The sequence below is a fragment of the Anser anser genome, assembly GCF_964211835.1.
Source record: "Anser anser genome assembly, chromosome: 2".
In the NCBI taxonomy this organism is placed as follows: domain Eukaryota; kingdom Metazoa; phylum Chordata; class Aves; order Anseriformes; family Anatidae; genus Anser; species Anser anser.
Window position 1 is genome coordinate 53,786,927 of NC_139721.1, and position 16,326 is coordinate 53,803,252.

A 16,326-nucleotide genomic window follows, 5' to 3' on the forward strand; every position below is an offset into this window, starting at 1 on the left:
AGTTGGCATATAACATTTCATGCCTAATGTGATGGCTCATGATATACCGTGGTCCTAAAGCATGTTCAGCAGCCAGTCAAGACATTTTCCCTGATACGATGATCCTTTGCATTTGTCCTCTTGTAGTTTGTCTCCAAATGTTGTATCAGATCTACATTTCCATTGCAGTCCTAGCTTGATGAAACCATAAGCCATTTTGTGCATCTTTTTATTTTGCTCACTCCAAACATTTGCTCTAAATTTGCAGTTTAAAATATTGCAGTTAACTAATCTAAGACTACAAGTCCTCTTCTGTTCTGTAGGACTTGTTGAAGTTTCAGAATGAAACTTCTTCGCAGCTTAGAACCAAATGCCTAATCTAAAACTCATTTATGATCAGCTAGCATTATTTAAAGCAATATTATAGTTCGGACTGCTCTGCAATGCTTCCATTGTAGAATCATGGAATTTGCCTCATTCCAATCAGTCTTGCAATTTCCCTGTGTAAACTGCTCCATGGATTTACTGTTCTTCTGGCATATAGCCTTCACAGACAGAAGCAATGTTGATGGTGTCAGATTTCTGCCATTCCTCTAGAAATCTGTGTAATTTGTATTTTTGTTAATAAGTGAAAATGAGCCAGTACATTATGAGATACTCTTTTCCTAGATGAAACCCATACGATGGTCAGTGACACAAGCAGCCTGGTTCAATCCCATACCTACAAGAAGCGAGATCCTGTGGATGTTCCTTACCAGACCGGACAGCTTCATCCAGCCATCCGTGTAGCTGACTTGCTACAGCACATCACCCAAATGAAGTGTGCAGAAGGCTATGGATTTAAAGAGGAGTATGAAGTAAGTGTCAGGTCTAATGATCTGATTATTATGTCTTCTGCACTGTCGGCTTTATCTGTCTGGTACCTGTACCACTGAACAGGTGAGAAATAATTACTCAACCCAGAACAGGAGAACAGGAGAAATAATTACTCAATCCAGTAAGCCAGCTGCCGTGTGAGGGAAGATATTGAATGGAAAGAATCACGTCTACAGTGAGCAAAGTTTCTGGTAGAAACAAGGCAGGGTGAAGAGTGAGAAGTAAAACCTTTCTTGGAAATCTCTGCCTAATTCTAATTGCCTAAAGGTGTATATTGAAAAAACAGGCCCACTAGTTTTCTCCTGAAACTTGCCATATTTTTTCTTCTGCTACTCTCTAATCACAGTTGCTCTGTGATAGTTTGGATATCAAGTTCTACAAGCAGTATTTCTCACAGTATGTGAGAATGTACATGATATAATGTACATGATGTATATGATGAATGGTATTCATCGTAGTGAGGAAGTACGTAAATATTCAGAGAATATTCACAGTGCTATAAAGTGTATTCTGTGCTTCTGTGCTTCCTGAACCTTTTCTCACTGTCTGGAGAACCCAGAATCTCTAATCCTCATTATTTTTCATATGAACTTATGGCTTCTCTTTGTGTAGGTTTTGTTTGTTTGTTTTGTTTTGTGTTTTTTTTATTATTATTATTTTTTATTCAGCTCCTGTTTCTTCATTTCATGCTACAGTGACCTGTTCCTCCCTGTTACCATCTGTGTTTTAAATGTCATGAACACTACATCCTGGCAAAGACTGTAGGAATACAACATCATTGCACTGCAGATCCTGTCTTACTTGTGAGATGAGTCAGTTTGTATAGGAAAAAGGCAAAACAAAAGCAGACGTTGCTGTCCTGCCCAAAATTATGGGTAATAGACCTGCCTTCAGAAGTTTAGTGATGTTGAAGAGTCTCAAGAGCATACCACTCCACATCCAAATCACATAGCAGATTGGGTAGATAATGACAGGACACAGTCTTAAACTCAAAGAGGACAGGTTTAGATTAGACATTAGGAAGAAATTCTTTACTCAGAGGGAGGTGAGGCACTGGCACAGGCTGCCCAGAGAAGTTGTGGATGCCCCATCCCTGGAGGTGTTCAAGGCCAGGTTGGATGGGGCCTTGGCCTGCCTGATCTAGTGGGTGGCATCCCTGCCCATGGCAGGGGGGTTGGAACCAGGTGATCTTTAAGGTCCCTTCCAACCCAAACCATTCTGTGCTTCTGTGATCTCAGCCTGGGTTCCTTGTCTAATGTGAGTGTGGTTTTGAGACCCTTTGAAATCTGCCAGGTCTTAATTTTAATTGCTAGAACATAAAAATGAATGTCATTATTCCACTTTTCTCTGTCTTTTAGCTCAGAGCTTAAGGGTTTTATTCATGTAAATGGTTTTCATATACATGAATAGGATAGAATGGTTATAGTGAGTAGTGTTTCTCCTAAGGTTACAGTTCAGTAGATTTGAACCCAAATAACAAGTAGCAGAAAAATATTACTTCACAGAGGAAAAATACGTAAGATTGATCCACAGGGTTGGACTACATATCATGAAAATTGTCATAGGAATGTGTGAGAATTTGTGAAACAGTTTTTCATTGCTCAGGTACGAAGTTGCACTCCATAAGAACTTGTAGAGTCTGATCTGTAGGCATATTTGAAGCTGTCACCTCAAAACATTCTGATAACTTTTAATACTTTATATGGATTGTGATCTAAGATGATATCGTCAGTCTAAAAAATAATGATAACTGTTCCCTGTGCTGTGGTCCAGGAAAGGAATAGTGACCACCAGCAGCCCACCTCCATGTTCAAGTAGTGTTCATTTGTCTATGGAGGGACTTGTCCAAATTGCACTGCATCTCCAGTACACAGTCCTAAATTTTCTTTCCTTGGAAACTAGGATGTGAGAAATCAGAGGAACAGGTGTAAATGGCTCTTGCTGTGATGTGACAATGGCATAGCCAGCGAGAAGCAGAGTGATACAGATGTGATTTTAACTCTGTCTTCTCAAAGGAGAAGACAGGAAAAAAGATCCCTTCTCATTCTTTCATCTGATAGAAAGAGAAGGGAGTAGGACAACCAGTAGAAGTCATTTAAAGTACTTCCACCCTGCAAGGGAAGCAACATTTTCTGTTTTGGGCATGCACAGATATGCACTGCCCTAGAGACTCAAGATACCATGCTGAAGTTTTGAAGGCAGTTTTGAAGGCATCATTACTAATACATTGCTGAGTTTTTACAATTGTGCATATTGCTTCCTCTTTGCAAGAAAAGTTTTTTTGGTGGTTTGTTGTGCATTGTCATGCCAACTTCATGTTATAAAAACTGCTTAAATATGTAATCGTTTAAATTGATGTTTGTAGTATTATACTTTCAAAGCCCATGCTTCAGGCCCTTTCCAAAGTCACTTATGACAATTTTTTTCCTCTCGAATGTAGAAAACAATTAATTCCCAGAAGGAGCTAATCACTTGTCAACTTTCATTTGTGCTGCTGACTTAAACAAGTTTGTTCCTTTGAGTTTTTTATGACACTGTTATTTAAAAATGGTAGAATTGAAAATTCTTGTCTTTGGAAAAGATTTGCTCATCAGCCAAAGCCTTTTATATCAGCATTAAGCCTAGAGGAAAGCTACAATTAATTTCTTTAAAAAAGAAGACTAAAATGGAATTTATAATGCAACCAATGACATGGCTTTTTAAAATAGCGGATCAAATGATGCTACAGAGAAACAGTTTCCAGGAAAATCACTTAATTTTGAGCTTATCAAGCTGAGGAATGTCATCCCATTACAGACAGTAGGTATAGTCATGACTAATGACAGTAGCTGCAATACATTAGGGTGCAGTGTGTTAGTTGAGGAAGGGGGACTTAAAATATTGCAGCTGCATCTGAAAAAGTCTGCTTTGTATAGGGAAATCATTTATAATGAGTGAGCCATAACAAGCTGAATATTTGAGGGTTTTATCCACTAGACTACTGCAATATTGCTTTTATTCCTCCATATGCAGTGGAAAACTGCCCAGATGTTCTAGCACTGCTAAGTTTGAGAATCTCTTTGTTTTTGCTGCTGTCAGACTGATACTGTCCTCTTTACAAGGTTGAACTAGTCAACAGAAGAACTTTTTCCTTACAAATTATCAGAAGGATAACTGTCCAGGTGAAAAGGAAGAAACAGTTTGGCAGGGGATTTGTTTTGAATGAAGTCTCATAGATGATTTTTGCTCTAACAAGACAGCAGGATTATATAGTCTCAGCAGGGAAAGGGTTTGAATCAGGAGAAATTCATACAGGATTCATTCTGAAAATAAAACTGTTGAACTGATCAGAAAGTGAAGTAGCACACTACCCACTAGCAGCACTTCAGAAGAATGAAAGGATACGGTGAACTCAGTGTCATGCATAGTTATAAGTGCTTTAAAATAAAACTTCATAATTAGGACCACAGTTCACAATAATTAGGGCAAAAGTTCACTGTCTAAGCACATCTATGTAGTTTTAAGTCCTGTTAGCTTCATACGTGAGTTTTTGGAGTAACATAACAGACAAAGGAAAAAGGTTGAAAATTCATCTTTAGGCGATGGCAGGCTGGTACTTAATCAGTCTCTGCTCAACTCTGCAATATGATTGCCCACTTGAGATGCAGAGTACCCTTAGGTCCCAGTGTACAGAGAGGCTCGAGAGAACACAGCACTTGGCAGAATGGTGCCCTTTTGTTCTCCTTCTGGAAGGAGCTGAGATACTTTGGCTCTCAGCACTGAAAAGGTTGTGCTTGAATATTAGTAGCGAAGCATCCCACAGCCCGGTCCTGCTCCTGCTGTGGCATGTGTGGAGATTCCTGTTCCCTATAGCAGGATCAGGCCCTGAACCGAGGCCTCAGCAGCACATCGGTGACAAGTACACCACCCATTTTCCCATGTGTTTCTCAGGTGTGGAAATAGCATGGACACTTTTCTGTCAGCTGTGGACTCAAATGCAGGCCTTCATTTTTGGCCTGGTGGAGTGTGAATGATTGAAAGGGATTGCACAGAAACCCTTAAACTCTGGGAAATTTCCACACAGCTCGTCTACAGTAGATCTTTAAAATCCTTTCTAACCCCTGCCAGACCCTTTAGAAAGGAAAGGTTTTGGCTTAGCTCCAGCAATGTTAGATTGACAGAGTAACATTGTCCTGATTTCAACGCCTCCCCCCACTAATTGTGCATTATTTTAGCTGCTCGCCACTTCTAGAGCATGAAAGCTTTTACTCATCATGGAGTAGACACTTTCCTTATCTCCTTTATGCATTACAGAAACAAAACAAATAGGAAAGGAGGATGAAAGTGGTCTCTACAGTTGATTGCTTTTTTTGTCCTTACACCTGCCGCCTATTTAGACTTTGTAGTTTCACAGGGCTTTACACTGTATCATTTCAGAAAGACAGGTATCTGTCAAAAGGCCTTAAACATTGCTGCAAGAAGTGAATTCAACTCCTTCCTAAGCAGTTGGAGTAGGCTACTCTAGGCCAGCAGAGCTTAGCACAGCTAGGGTAGAAACAGAGACATTCATTCAAACTTATTGTTTTAAATAAGTTTTATTTTAAAACCTATTTTTGAATCTTTCGATCATCAAAAAAAAAAAAAAAATGTGCCTATTCAGTGTAAATTGGTTCTTTGCCAAATTAAGCTCTGTTGGCATAAGACAGTCTCAAATCGATTTCGGAGTGTCCACACAAGAGCTTGGACTGGTTTAGCTGAATTGATTTAAAAACACACCTTTAATTAAACCAGTGCAACTTTGTGTAGATAAAGCCTTGCAAAATCAATTCCACATTATGTTCCATGACAGGGACTTCTGAGCTTCCATTATGTCAAAAACAGAGGTTCCTTTGAAAAGCCAGGATTTGCAAAGGGTATCCTTCTCAGATCAGCCTCACTTACTGTCACTAACAGCACTGTGTCGATAACAGAGTTTAAAAAAAGCTCCTCCGTGTAGCTTTAACCTTAAAGCCTTTACCCCCACTGTCTCTCTCCTTCCTTCTCTTCCCTTCCTGTCACACGTTTCCTTTCTCAAAGTTTTGTGGCAGTTCAGCTGTTTCAGTGAAGAAACAATTTTATACTGGTATCATTAAACCCATACTGTTCTGAATTTGGTGGAGTTATACGCTGTCAAAATACACTGTACTGATCATGCCCCTTTTATGCTGCATGGTCTCCATTCCAAGGGGTTGCATCAATGTAACTATATTAATCTCTAAATCACTGCAGTTAGACAGACGGATACCTATGTGGATACAGGCTCAAAGGGCCTATCAAGGTCAGGAACATGAAATATATAATCTAATGTATGTAAAACAATTCATTTTCTTTTAGCACTTCTTAACACCTATTATAGATCGGTAGCAGTATTTTAAAACAGGTTACCTGGTAATGGTCACTGTTCAGTTATACCTTGGGGGATTGTGGTCAAAGGTGATCACAAAAAATGGATAATTGAAGAGGATTTGGAGGTGAGTGTTGAGAATAATGGACGGTATGAAAGAAATCCTGTCTTCATAGCAACATATTCATTGAAATGGAACTTCAAAAGATGCACAGGTAGATGTGCTGACTGTCAATAAAAACAAAGAGTTTTTCACTCAGTGTGCTGCTGGTCAGTGAAATATCTGGAATAGTAAAAAAACAGCCTTAAAAACAGGAAACAAAACAAGAAAAAAAATCTCTAAAAACAGCATAAATCTTGGGGTTTGGGAGCAGAAAATATTGCAGGCAAGTTTTTCATGAAGGAAGTTTACCCCATAGTTACCCACTTAAGATTTTGCTTTCTCTAGACCACTGTTAGATAAATGTCTGACATAAGACAGAAACCTGATAGTTTCCTTTTTTTTTCTGTCATGCAAACGCACAACAGACTTGAATCCTGTCACCCCAACCCATTGCTCTGCTGCTTTTCTTTCTTTCTTCTTGTTTCCAGCTGGAAGACAAATGCCATGCCACATGAAACTTATAAGTCCTTTGCTCTGGGGTCCCTGTTCAGAAATCTTGGGAATAGTAGGAGAAATAAGTGTTTTGCTGATGTTAGGTTGGTATCACTACTGGGAGAACCCAGTTGGTGCTGTTTGTTCCATGTTCATTCATTGCGCCTGCAACTGGCCTGTCTCTCCTCCAACCTGTACATTTTTATCATGCCTTTTCCCTGATTTTATCTGATATTTTGCAGCACCAGCTGAGGCAGTCAATACCAAAATCAGTGCAGGTTATTTTCTATCCCGCAAGACACAAAGTACAAAGAATGCAAAAAGGCTCTGGAACATTGGGTGGGAATGGGGGCATTAGTACACAGTACAAATACAGGAAGGACATCATCTGTGTCCTTCAGAAATGGGAGAAAGGTAACTGTTAGTTTCTCTTTCCTTTGTCTTTCTGTTTTTGTAATAATGAGAAAAGTCATCAGAAACTGGAAACCTGATAGAAATCAAAACATAAATAAAATAGTGGGAATTTGTTCTGTGAAAATGGTGTGGAAAATTGTTGGATATACTCATCTGTAGTGATAATTACTATTATTTTTTGTGAAATCTCATCTGTTTAGATGGGGCTGAGGACAATCACCTGAATGCCCCGTGACATCTTTAATACCAGGAAGCTGCAGTGGTCTGATTATAGGCGATATAAGTAATCTCTCCCATGCACAATGAAGGATAACCATGGCTTATGGTGATACAAAGGTTTTTATGTAAGATAGCTATTCTTTTATCAAAGGACTGTGTTCAGAACACCCTAGTTTTTTTCAGGTTGTCACAGAATCATCAGCAGCCTTCTATGAATCTCAGATAACTTGTTCCTGCATGGGTTCCAGGCTCGTGGACCTTGGAAGCCTTGGCACTAAAGAGATCATATATAGGGATGTCAAAAGCAATAGTAAAACCAAGCAGGCACCATGTCCATAAAACATGTTTTGGTTTGGAAATACTAAGGTACTTCAGATCAATACCAAACTGTTGAAATAATGTCATCCCAAACCAGAAGCAACATTTGCTAATAAATAACTCGCATAGTTAGTGACTCAGCTTCCCAGTGCATGCAATAGTCCTTTAATTCTTTAATAAATGTCACAGCAGACAAGGTAGCTTCAGTTGTTTATCTGCAGGAATCAACTGATAACAATTTTAGCCAGATGGCAGTTGATAAGAGTTTGTTTGTTTGTTTCAGTTCAGAGACACTTTCATTTTGCTAAATATGTCAGTTTCTAAGCCAGTTTTATGTGATTCTGAATCTATCCTTAGTAGCTGTGAATTTCTGCTTTTTAACAGATTTTGAATGTATGAAAAGTGCCCTCACAGTACTTAGTATCATTCATATGGCACTGCCTTCCTGCCTTGTGCTGCAGCATGGCTCACTGCACAGTGATCAAGGTGTCTCAGGAGTTTCTAAATCTCTCTTTTCTCCCACTCTTCCTAAATGCCTTCTCCTACAGTTTAAATAGATGTGCACTTATATGCGGAAGCAGCTTTCTGGTTTGTTTTTGTTTAAGCAGGCTTAATTAGAATTTATTCTTACCACAGATTATAGATTTAGGCAGGTCGTGGCTTCATTACAAAGGCTTTGGGGTTTCATCTGTTTGAATAATAAAATTGCAGAGGAGTATATACTAGAATGCTTCCATATCCTTAGGATTACTTTCAGTGCCGTGTAGGCGGCTGTTTGCTCATGCTGTGACATGGCTGGTTTTTGGTAATGATTACTCTGTGAGTTACTTGGGTGTGGACCTCTGGTTTTCCTCTCCTTAGTAGCCCGAACACTGAACTGTACTATATGATCTTAGGCAGCCAAGACGCCTAACAAGAACAAGGATGCCTAATTCATCCCAGTGTTTTTCTCTGTGTGGTTCTACCAGAGTCTTGTATGTAAAGTAAAGTTTAGGATGTGTCCTAAGAAAAGTCTATGAGCTTTTAAGTACATCTTTCATAACGATTGCATCCCTTTAGGCAATGACAGTTAAAACAAGGCACTAGTAACTGAACGCAACTTGTTTTTATGTAGGAGCTCTGGCAGCTATTTTAATAGCAGTCTCTGCCCCTGCTGAGTCTAGTGGTCCTGTTGCATGTGGTGGTAATCACATTATGAATGAATACAAACACTATCGATAAAAAACAGGCTGTAACCTGTCAATGTCATGGTCCTGAAGATGTCCTGGGACTCTTGTCCATGTTTGGGTGTTTAGCAGACATTCCTTTCATATGTCAGCATAACTGGCCTCGACATCAAAAAGTGATTCAAAGCGTGATAAACACCGCTGATGCTATTCCTGATCTATAATGGGTGAGTCTACTTAAGTATTTAAAATGCAACCATTTTACTTGTTGCATGCAGTTTTGTGGATGTTCCTCATGTCCTTTATTATCACACAGCAATAAACTTTAAATCTAGGTTAGAAAGATTTTTTTATTGTTTTTGTTTGCTTTTTAGTAGTTTTTTCCCCATCTTCAGTCCAGTTGCCACAGCAGTCTTTCAAAATTTACTTTACTTTTGCACCCCTTTTTCCTGACCTTTGACTCCCTCATTAGGATCCTATATTCTCTGCAGGCATTGCAAGATCTTGCTCAATTTCTTCTGGAAAGATTTGTAGGCATGTGTAATGCCAAATTGGAGCAATAAAAGAAATAGCTTCCAAGTTTTGCTGACTGTTGTCAACTTGGCAGCAAGCAGAACTTTTGAAATCCAGTATCCACATCTGATAACTCCAAGTAATTAACACAGGGGTTGTGCTTTTTTTTTTTTTTAATGGAAAGAATCAACATTTTCCGTTGTGCTGTTTTCCTCATGTGTTTTGGATGTATGCAGATGCATATGTTTATTCTTTAATAACCCCAACGCTCGCACATCACTATTTTAGCATGTGAAATCTGTCACATCATTATTCTCCAGCCTGCCTCGTCTTCTTCCCCTTTGGCAGCCACAGGTTGAGAAACTGTCCAGCTATACTAAGCAGACTTCTCAGAATATATTTTACTCTGGTTGTCTGTTAGGCAAGTCATTTTTGCTGCATGATCTTGATACTATGCTTTTGCTAGTATCAAATCTATGCTGTGTACCTTTTCAAATTAGGGTTCAGTTTCAGATTTAGCCAATCTATGCACCATTATGGGTTATTGAACACCACGGTAGGAAACTAAATGAGGGCACTGAACTTAATTTCACTCACAAGATGAGATTCCAGAGGGAAATCTGCAAGAGCAGCTCTAACACTCACAGCTCTAAGGTGATAGGTTAAACTTTCTAAATGCTTGTGACATGTAGGATTCGAAAGAAAGAAAAGTTTATGAAACTATATGCTGTATATTGGCACCAGGCTGTCTTATTAATTATTCAGATAAGACATAGAATATTTGATCAGAATCTGTAATCCCTTCCTCAGTTAACATATTATTTACTTTTGAAAACTGCTGATGTACCATACTTTTCCCCACTGCACCTGCAAAAATGAATTGGTCCAATTTATGTGCACAGAATAATATATTGTGCTTTAATGTTCAAGATATTATTCATTATTTCCTACTCATATAAGCCTCCTTACCTCCTTCATATTTTATTAGTGCCCTTTAAAAAGACATAAAAAATGAGTCATGTAGTTATTCCATTTTAAATTATGCAAATGATGTTAAATGCAATTATAATCTATTCTTTATTAATTATAAATACACCCTATGTGTTTTCCATGGCTTGTATTTATTTGCTACAAATAATTACGCATTTTAGTCCATTGCTGGTTTCATGACCAGATCATTAGTATTGGCTGTTTGTAGTGAGAATAACACTTTTCAAATCAAGTTAGCATAATTTAGCTATTAGGAGTTTTAATTTAGCATCAGCTTATCCACAACATACCTAAAATATGCATAATTTTCTACAAGGCATTTGTTTTAAGTAAGTTGAAACAGCCATTATGAATTTTTCTAGAAATGAAAAATTGTATTCTTCTGTAGCCTATGGCTCGGTGTATCTTTTAAAGAAGTTTACTAACTAGAACAGAAGACTTTTTCTTATACTTTTGCTATAGTGCTTTAGCAATTGTTCTGTTAATGGAAGAGATGATCCTGCACTTCTCAGCAGGAATGATTTCTTTGTTACAACATACTTGATAGGCCCAGAAAATTCTGTAGGATTCATTAAGTACACTGAAATTGTGGCAGGCTGTAGGTGGGCATGGCACAGTGGGTTAGCAAGCCTCCTTTTTCCCCTCAGGTTTCTTGCCATCATCTCTGTCCAGCTCTTGCATGTCTCCTGAGAGGCTGAGAGGACCTGGCACGTCAGGCAGCCATGAGAAAGATGAGGTCAGGCAGAGAGAAAGATGAGGAAGGCTACTATGGAATAAAACTGGCCCCTGGGCCAAAGGTGGTGGGGAAACTGGAGCGTCTGTGGAAATAAGGCAGCTCAGGAGGAGGGCAGAAGGAAAAACAGGCTGGCTTTCAGGACTTGCTTAATACTGTCAGTGAGAGAACTCAGTATTTCTGAAATTGTATGATGGTAGCATCTACCATGGAGAATTGTTGGAGTTAGTGGGTTTGCAGCTTGGTTCAGGACTGATGGAAATTCCTAATATTGGCACTTCTTCACAAGACAGAAGCAGCAGGTTTAGACTTACAGCATGGTTGCAGTCCAAGGCAAGGGAGGACCGTAAGCATGAGCTTAGGTTCATTTAGTTTCAAACAGATGCAAAGGGCTGTTTAAAATTTGCCTTTAGTATACATTCCTTCCTTCCTTCCTTATATTCCTTCCTTATATTTTACCATTCACTTAAATGGAAGCAACACCAACGATGTCTTTTGTTTCCACAGGCATTGGGCACATAATCGCTTGGACACGTTCATGCAATAGTGACAAAGCTTGAATATCTGTCCACCAAGACAGTGCATTTTCTTCTCCTTAAGATCTTAAAAAGATTCACGATTGACAGCGCTGTGCTTTGGTCTATGGAAAAGATATGCAGTGTGTGTTTATGTAGGGTTACAGTGCATCTACCAGCTGAGGTCAGATATTATCCATCTAGCTTCCTAGTGCTTGCCTGTGCAATAGTAACTGCTTTTCGCATGTAACAGAAAAGAAGCTCTTTTATCTATGAAGGAGATATCTGAGTCTCCACAAGACAGGCTATCTCCACTCTTACACCACGTGCCAAAGGGAGGCGAAGGAGTAAGGACCTTCCTTGATGCACAGGGTGGAACTGTTCAGAGGCAGGCACAGCCATGGATGTCTTTGCTAACAGAGGTAGCCTGCAGTGAAAGGGTTATAAAGTGTCCTCTCTTTAGTGAAATTATAGATTTTTTGTCTTTATCTTACCTAAACGCAGACTCAGGGTTTCCTTTCTGAATGCCTCCTAGTGCTTGCTCTGGGCTGGTAGAAGCTCAGTAAAGTGTTGGCTCCTGGAGTAAGCACAAAGTTTAAGCGTGTGATTAGTCTGGGTGACAGCAACAGGAATATTTTGCCTTTGATGCTTAAATACTTGGCTGTTATCACAGAGCTTAGAGTTTTGACATGAGAAAATATTACCATTCTGATCGTTTACAGTAAATAGCTACACATGAGCGATCTTTGTGGTTTTGCTTACCAAGAATGGTGACGAAGCAACAAAATTCCGGTATAGCACAGCAAATGTTGAAAAAGTAGGGTCAGATCCTGTATCTCCTGGTCAGGAAAGAATATTAAAAGCAGCCATCTCCAACCCCTTATGAATAATTAGGAAAGAAACAAGGCGACATAAATGGATGGGGAAGAGCTTGTAGCGCAAAGCTCTTTTTAGATTTGCGGATCTTCCAGGATCCTCTGAATCTAGGTAGCACTGTTAAGTTGAGACATATGCTTTGTAATCTTGAGAAAGACTGCACACAACTGTTACTCAGTCTATTGCGGTACCAGTGTTGGACTACCAAGTGCTGTCTGCCATTTTTTACTGCTAGAAGGGTTTAGTGTGGTGTCTGCATGAAAAGTATTTCAGCACATTATCCCCTGCATTAGGCTGTGATATCAGCTGAGATTTTGTTCACATAGCCTTGGTTTTTACCTGTGCCTGTGTCTGTTTGTCATTGGTGTCTCTGGTCAGTTGGGACAAATGACTACAGAAAAACTAAGTATTTCTGGTTTGTAGTTTTTCTCATTCACCCCCCATTCATACTTCAACTCCAGCTTTTATGCTCCGTGTAACACCGCCAGTACGCAGCTTTGTACGGCTGGCATAATAAACCAGGTAAGGAGTCTGTGAGTAAGGAAATCCTTAAAGTGGCACAGAGCCACTTTATCAGCTCCAATACCAAGTCTCTACCTTGTTTCCAGGATAGTGAAATATCACTCATTCCTGGCTGCTCTAATACCCCCTCCGGATATTCTGAGTTGTGCCAGAGATCAGTGTTACTTCTGCAATGCCAACAACTATTATTCATTATTTCTTATAATACAGGAAATCAGGAGCACCCAACAACGCTATTAAGCAGCAGGTTTGAAGTGAACAAAAGGAAATATTTTTCACACAGCACATAATTACATCGTGGAGCTCATTGCCTCAAGATGCTGTGAAGCCAGAATTATAAATGGGTTCAAAAATGGGCTAGACAAATTCATTATTAAACACAATGGCTGTGTGCAGTCTCTGGCTGAGGAAGAGATTGCTCAGGAAAGCCATTGATTGCTAGAAGCTAAGAGGGTATGGTGGAGAAAGACTGACTCTCTATTTGCTCTATTCTTCATACTTTTTTGTAAACATCTGCTACTATTCACAGAAAAAATAATGGCATGTGTGGACCTGTAGTTTGACCTAGTGTGGCTGTTAACACACATAAAGAAGAAGACATAGACACAGAAGAATGCTTCTGTATAAACAAAGCAAACAATATGTTGTGAAATTGTTATTTATTTATTTTTTAACATACCGGTAGTCAATTTTATATCCCTAACATCACTATAATTTAGAAAGAACATAACAACTTCTCTAAGCTAGCTTGCATGCCCTGTGTTTTTTAGTTCTTCACTTCAGCAGCTGTTCTGACCCACTGTCTTGCTATTGGACTGTGAAATGTAGGATGATGGCACTGTAAAGGAAAAGAGGGGGGGAGAAAAAGAAATTCAGTTGTAAAATGGTTTTTATTTAAAATGCATGTAGCTGCTATGCTAAAGCCTAATCCTTGAGCCTTTATTCTGAGTAGTGCTTTATTTCACAAAGAACTTTGTTTACATTAATTAGGCCCTTTCAGCAAAGTGGTGTTACTTACAGTGCACAGAGGTAGGGGAATTAAACTCCTAGTCTAGGCAATAAACCACTTCTTGCCTTTTGGAGAACAAATGGGGGACACTTACATGATTTTTGAAATTTAACAGACTGAGCTTCCAAACCACACAAAAGCATTTGCTTTCATTTTGCACTGGGACAAACATTTCAAATTTAAGCAAATTTGGTATCTTGCTGCTTTCCTAGTCGTTTCATACACATTTCAGTTTTACCACTGAGTTTTTCATTGTCTCTTCTTTTACAACATCACCAGCTTGAATTTTACGTTTTGATGGTTACATTGTGAATCAAGTCTATAGAACCGACAGTAGGTAGAACATACAAAAAGGTTTGAATCAAGGAAAAGTCATATAAATTGCTCATGCTTTTTATATGTTTAATTGTAGATCTTGTTAAAGATTGACATATTTTCCCCCTATTTGTCAGTTCTGTGCACAGCATTTGTGTTTATTTTGCTGATATTTACTATGCACATGTATCTGTGCCACACAAAGAAAGCTAAGAAAGGCCATGTTATCTGCAGCATTTTGGGCTGCTATAAGGTTTAACTGTTTTGTGGATTGCTTTTTGTTTTCTGTGACTGGGGCTATTTATTTGGATTTTTTTTTTTTTGAGACTTTTTTCAAAACTGTCATTATGCCATAAGTTGGTCTTTTGAGTTGCTAAGGTAGAAGGACAGCCTGGTTGGGGAGAAAATGTTTTTCCTGTTGATATACCTAGGAGTATGTTTTTGTTGAGCTCAACCGTGTGAGATTGCCTTAAAAATCTTGTAAGGGGTCTGGTTGTATCATGATAAAACAGCCATGTTCCAGGGGCCAAGAAATGACTGAAACAAGTAAACTTTTGTCTAGCGGCACACAGACACAGAGATCCACTTGTGCTTGCTCAGTGTTTACCCTCCTTCCCCAGAAGTGTTTCCTCCAATACTAGGAACCTTCCCCACAGATAAAACTTTACCTTCCACAACATCCCCTCCTATTTGTGGGAACTCCGCTGCTCACCTGCTGACTGCCGTAAGAGGGTAAGGTGAGCACATCTGTTGTCCCATAGCTATTGCAGGAATATTTGAAAGCACTGAGACAGTTACAGTGATCATTACACAATTACGAAGTACGCCACAATTTTTGTTTTTCCACACTTGGTCCAGCCCAGCCCTGCCCTGCTTCTCTCACCCATGGTCTGCCATTGCCACCTCTTTCTCCTGAGCACAGTAGGCAGGACAGCATGGGGAGGGACGTCCTCCCTAACACTGGGAACAGTGAGGAACACGAAGATGACTACGTCTGCTTTACTCCAGTCATCCAGCAGCACTCTTCTCTTTCCCCCAGAATGGCAGAGCTGGTGGGGGGGCCAGGGTGTGGAAACTGATGTGCGAAGGAATTTTACTAGGGCAGGAAATTCTGCATGTCTGGGATTGAGGGAGAATAAGGTCATCTGTTGATGTGTCCTATTTTCCCAGTTTTGCAGAATAGCAAGTCCCAGAGTCCCTGGAAGCCTGACTGACTAATCTAGAAGTGTAACGGTAACATGATTTTTATGGTGTCACAAAAGGTTTGAATCGTGCTACCCACATGACTGCTTTAGAGTGGGGGAGCCACGTGTTGGAGTGCTCAAGGCAAGTAGTACAAGTACTTAAAAATAAGCAAAAAAGATAGCTTTCCTCTGTTATTTTCTTGGAAAAAAAGGGGGGAAAATACTATAGAAAGTATTGTTTTCAATGCCACTAATAGACACCATATCTTGAAAAGCTGGAAATGCATGTGCATAAAGCAATGAAGTACTCAGTTTGGCCCTACATAAACCACACAGTTCATCTGCAAAAATTTAGGTATCTTCTAAAGGAAAACAGGAAAGTTACCTCACTTTGTGCCAAAACTCATTTCATTTGGTGTCAGATCAAGTATTGATATTTTAACTGATATGGCACGTTCAGATACCAGCTATCATCACTACGATAAAGTTGCTAAGAATGATAATTTCCATGCCCAATATGAAAAAGGCAAATCATGTTTATTCTGGGTGTTGTCTCACATATGCTTTTAAACATATCCTTATGGAACTAAGCCTCAGCTTACAGAGGTTGACTTGAGGCTAGGTAAGGAGCCAGAATGTGACATAGGACCACCACGTTGACAGATTTGCACTAAATCCAGGCAGCTTGCAGTTGCAGTTTCCCCTGGAACCTTAAATGTTGTTAGCAGCAGGATAACGTA

General features: G+C 39.4%; 1 protein-coding gene across 12 annotated transcripts in view; it reads left to right on the top strand.

Annotated features, from left to right (window-relative positions):
• PTPRM (protein tyrosine phosphatase receptor type M) overlaps window positions 1-16,326 on the top strand; it is a 482,484-nt gene that overhangs the window by 391,043 nt on the left and 75,115 nt on the right. For all 12 annotated transcript variants that reach the window (XM_083826617.1, XM_083826619.1, XM_083826620.1 and 9 more), the window contains one exon: window positions 649-836. In XM_083826617.1, the coding sequence (XP_083682743.1) occupies window positions 649-836 (188 nt within the window). The remainder of the gene's footprint in view (window positions 1-648; window positions 837-16,326) is intronic.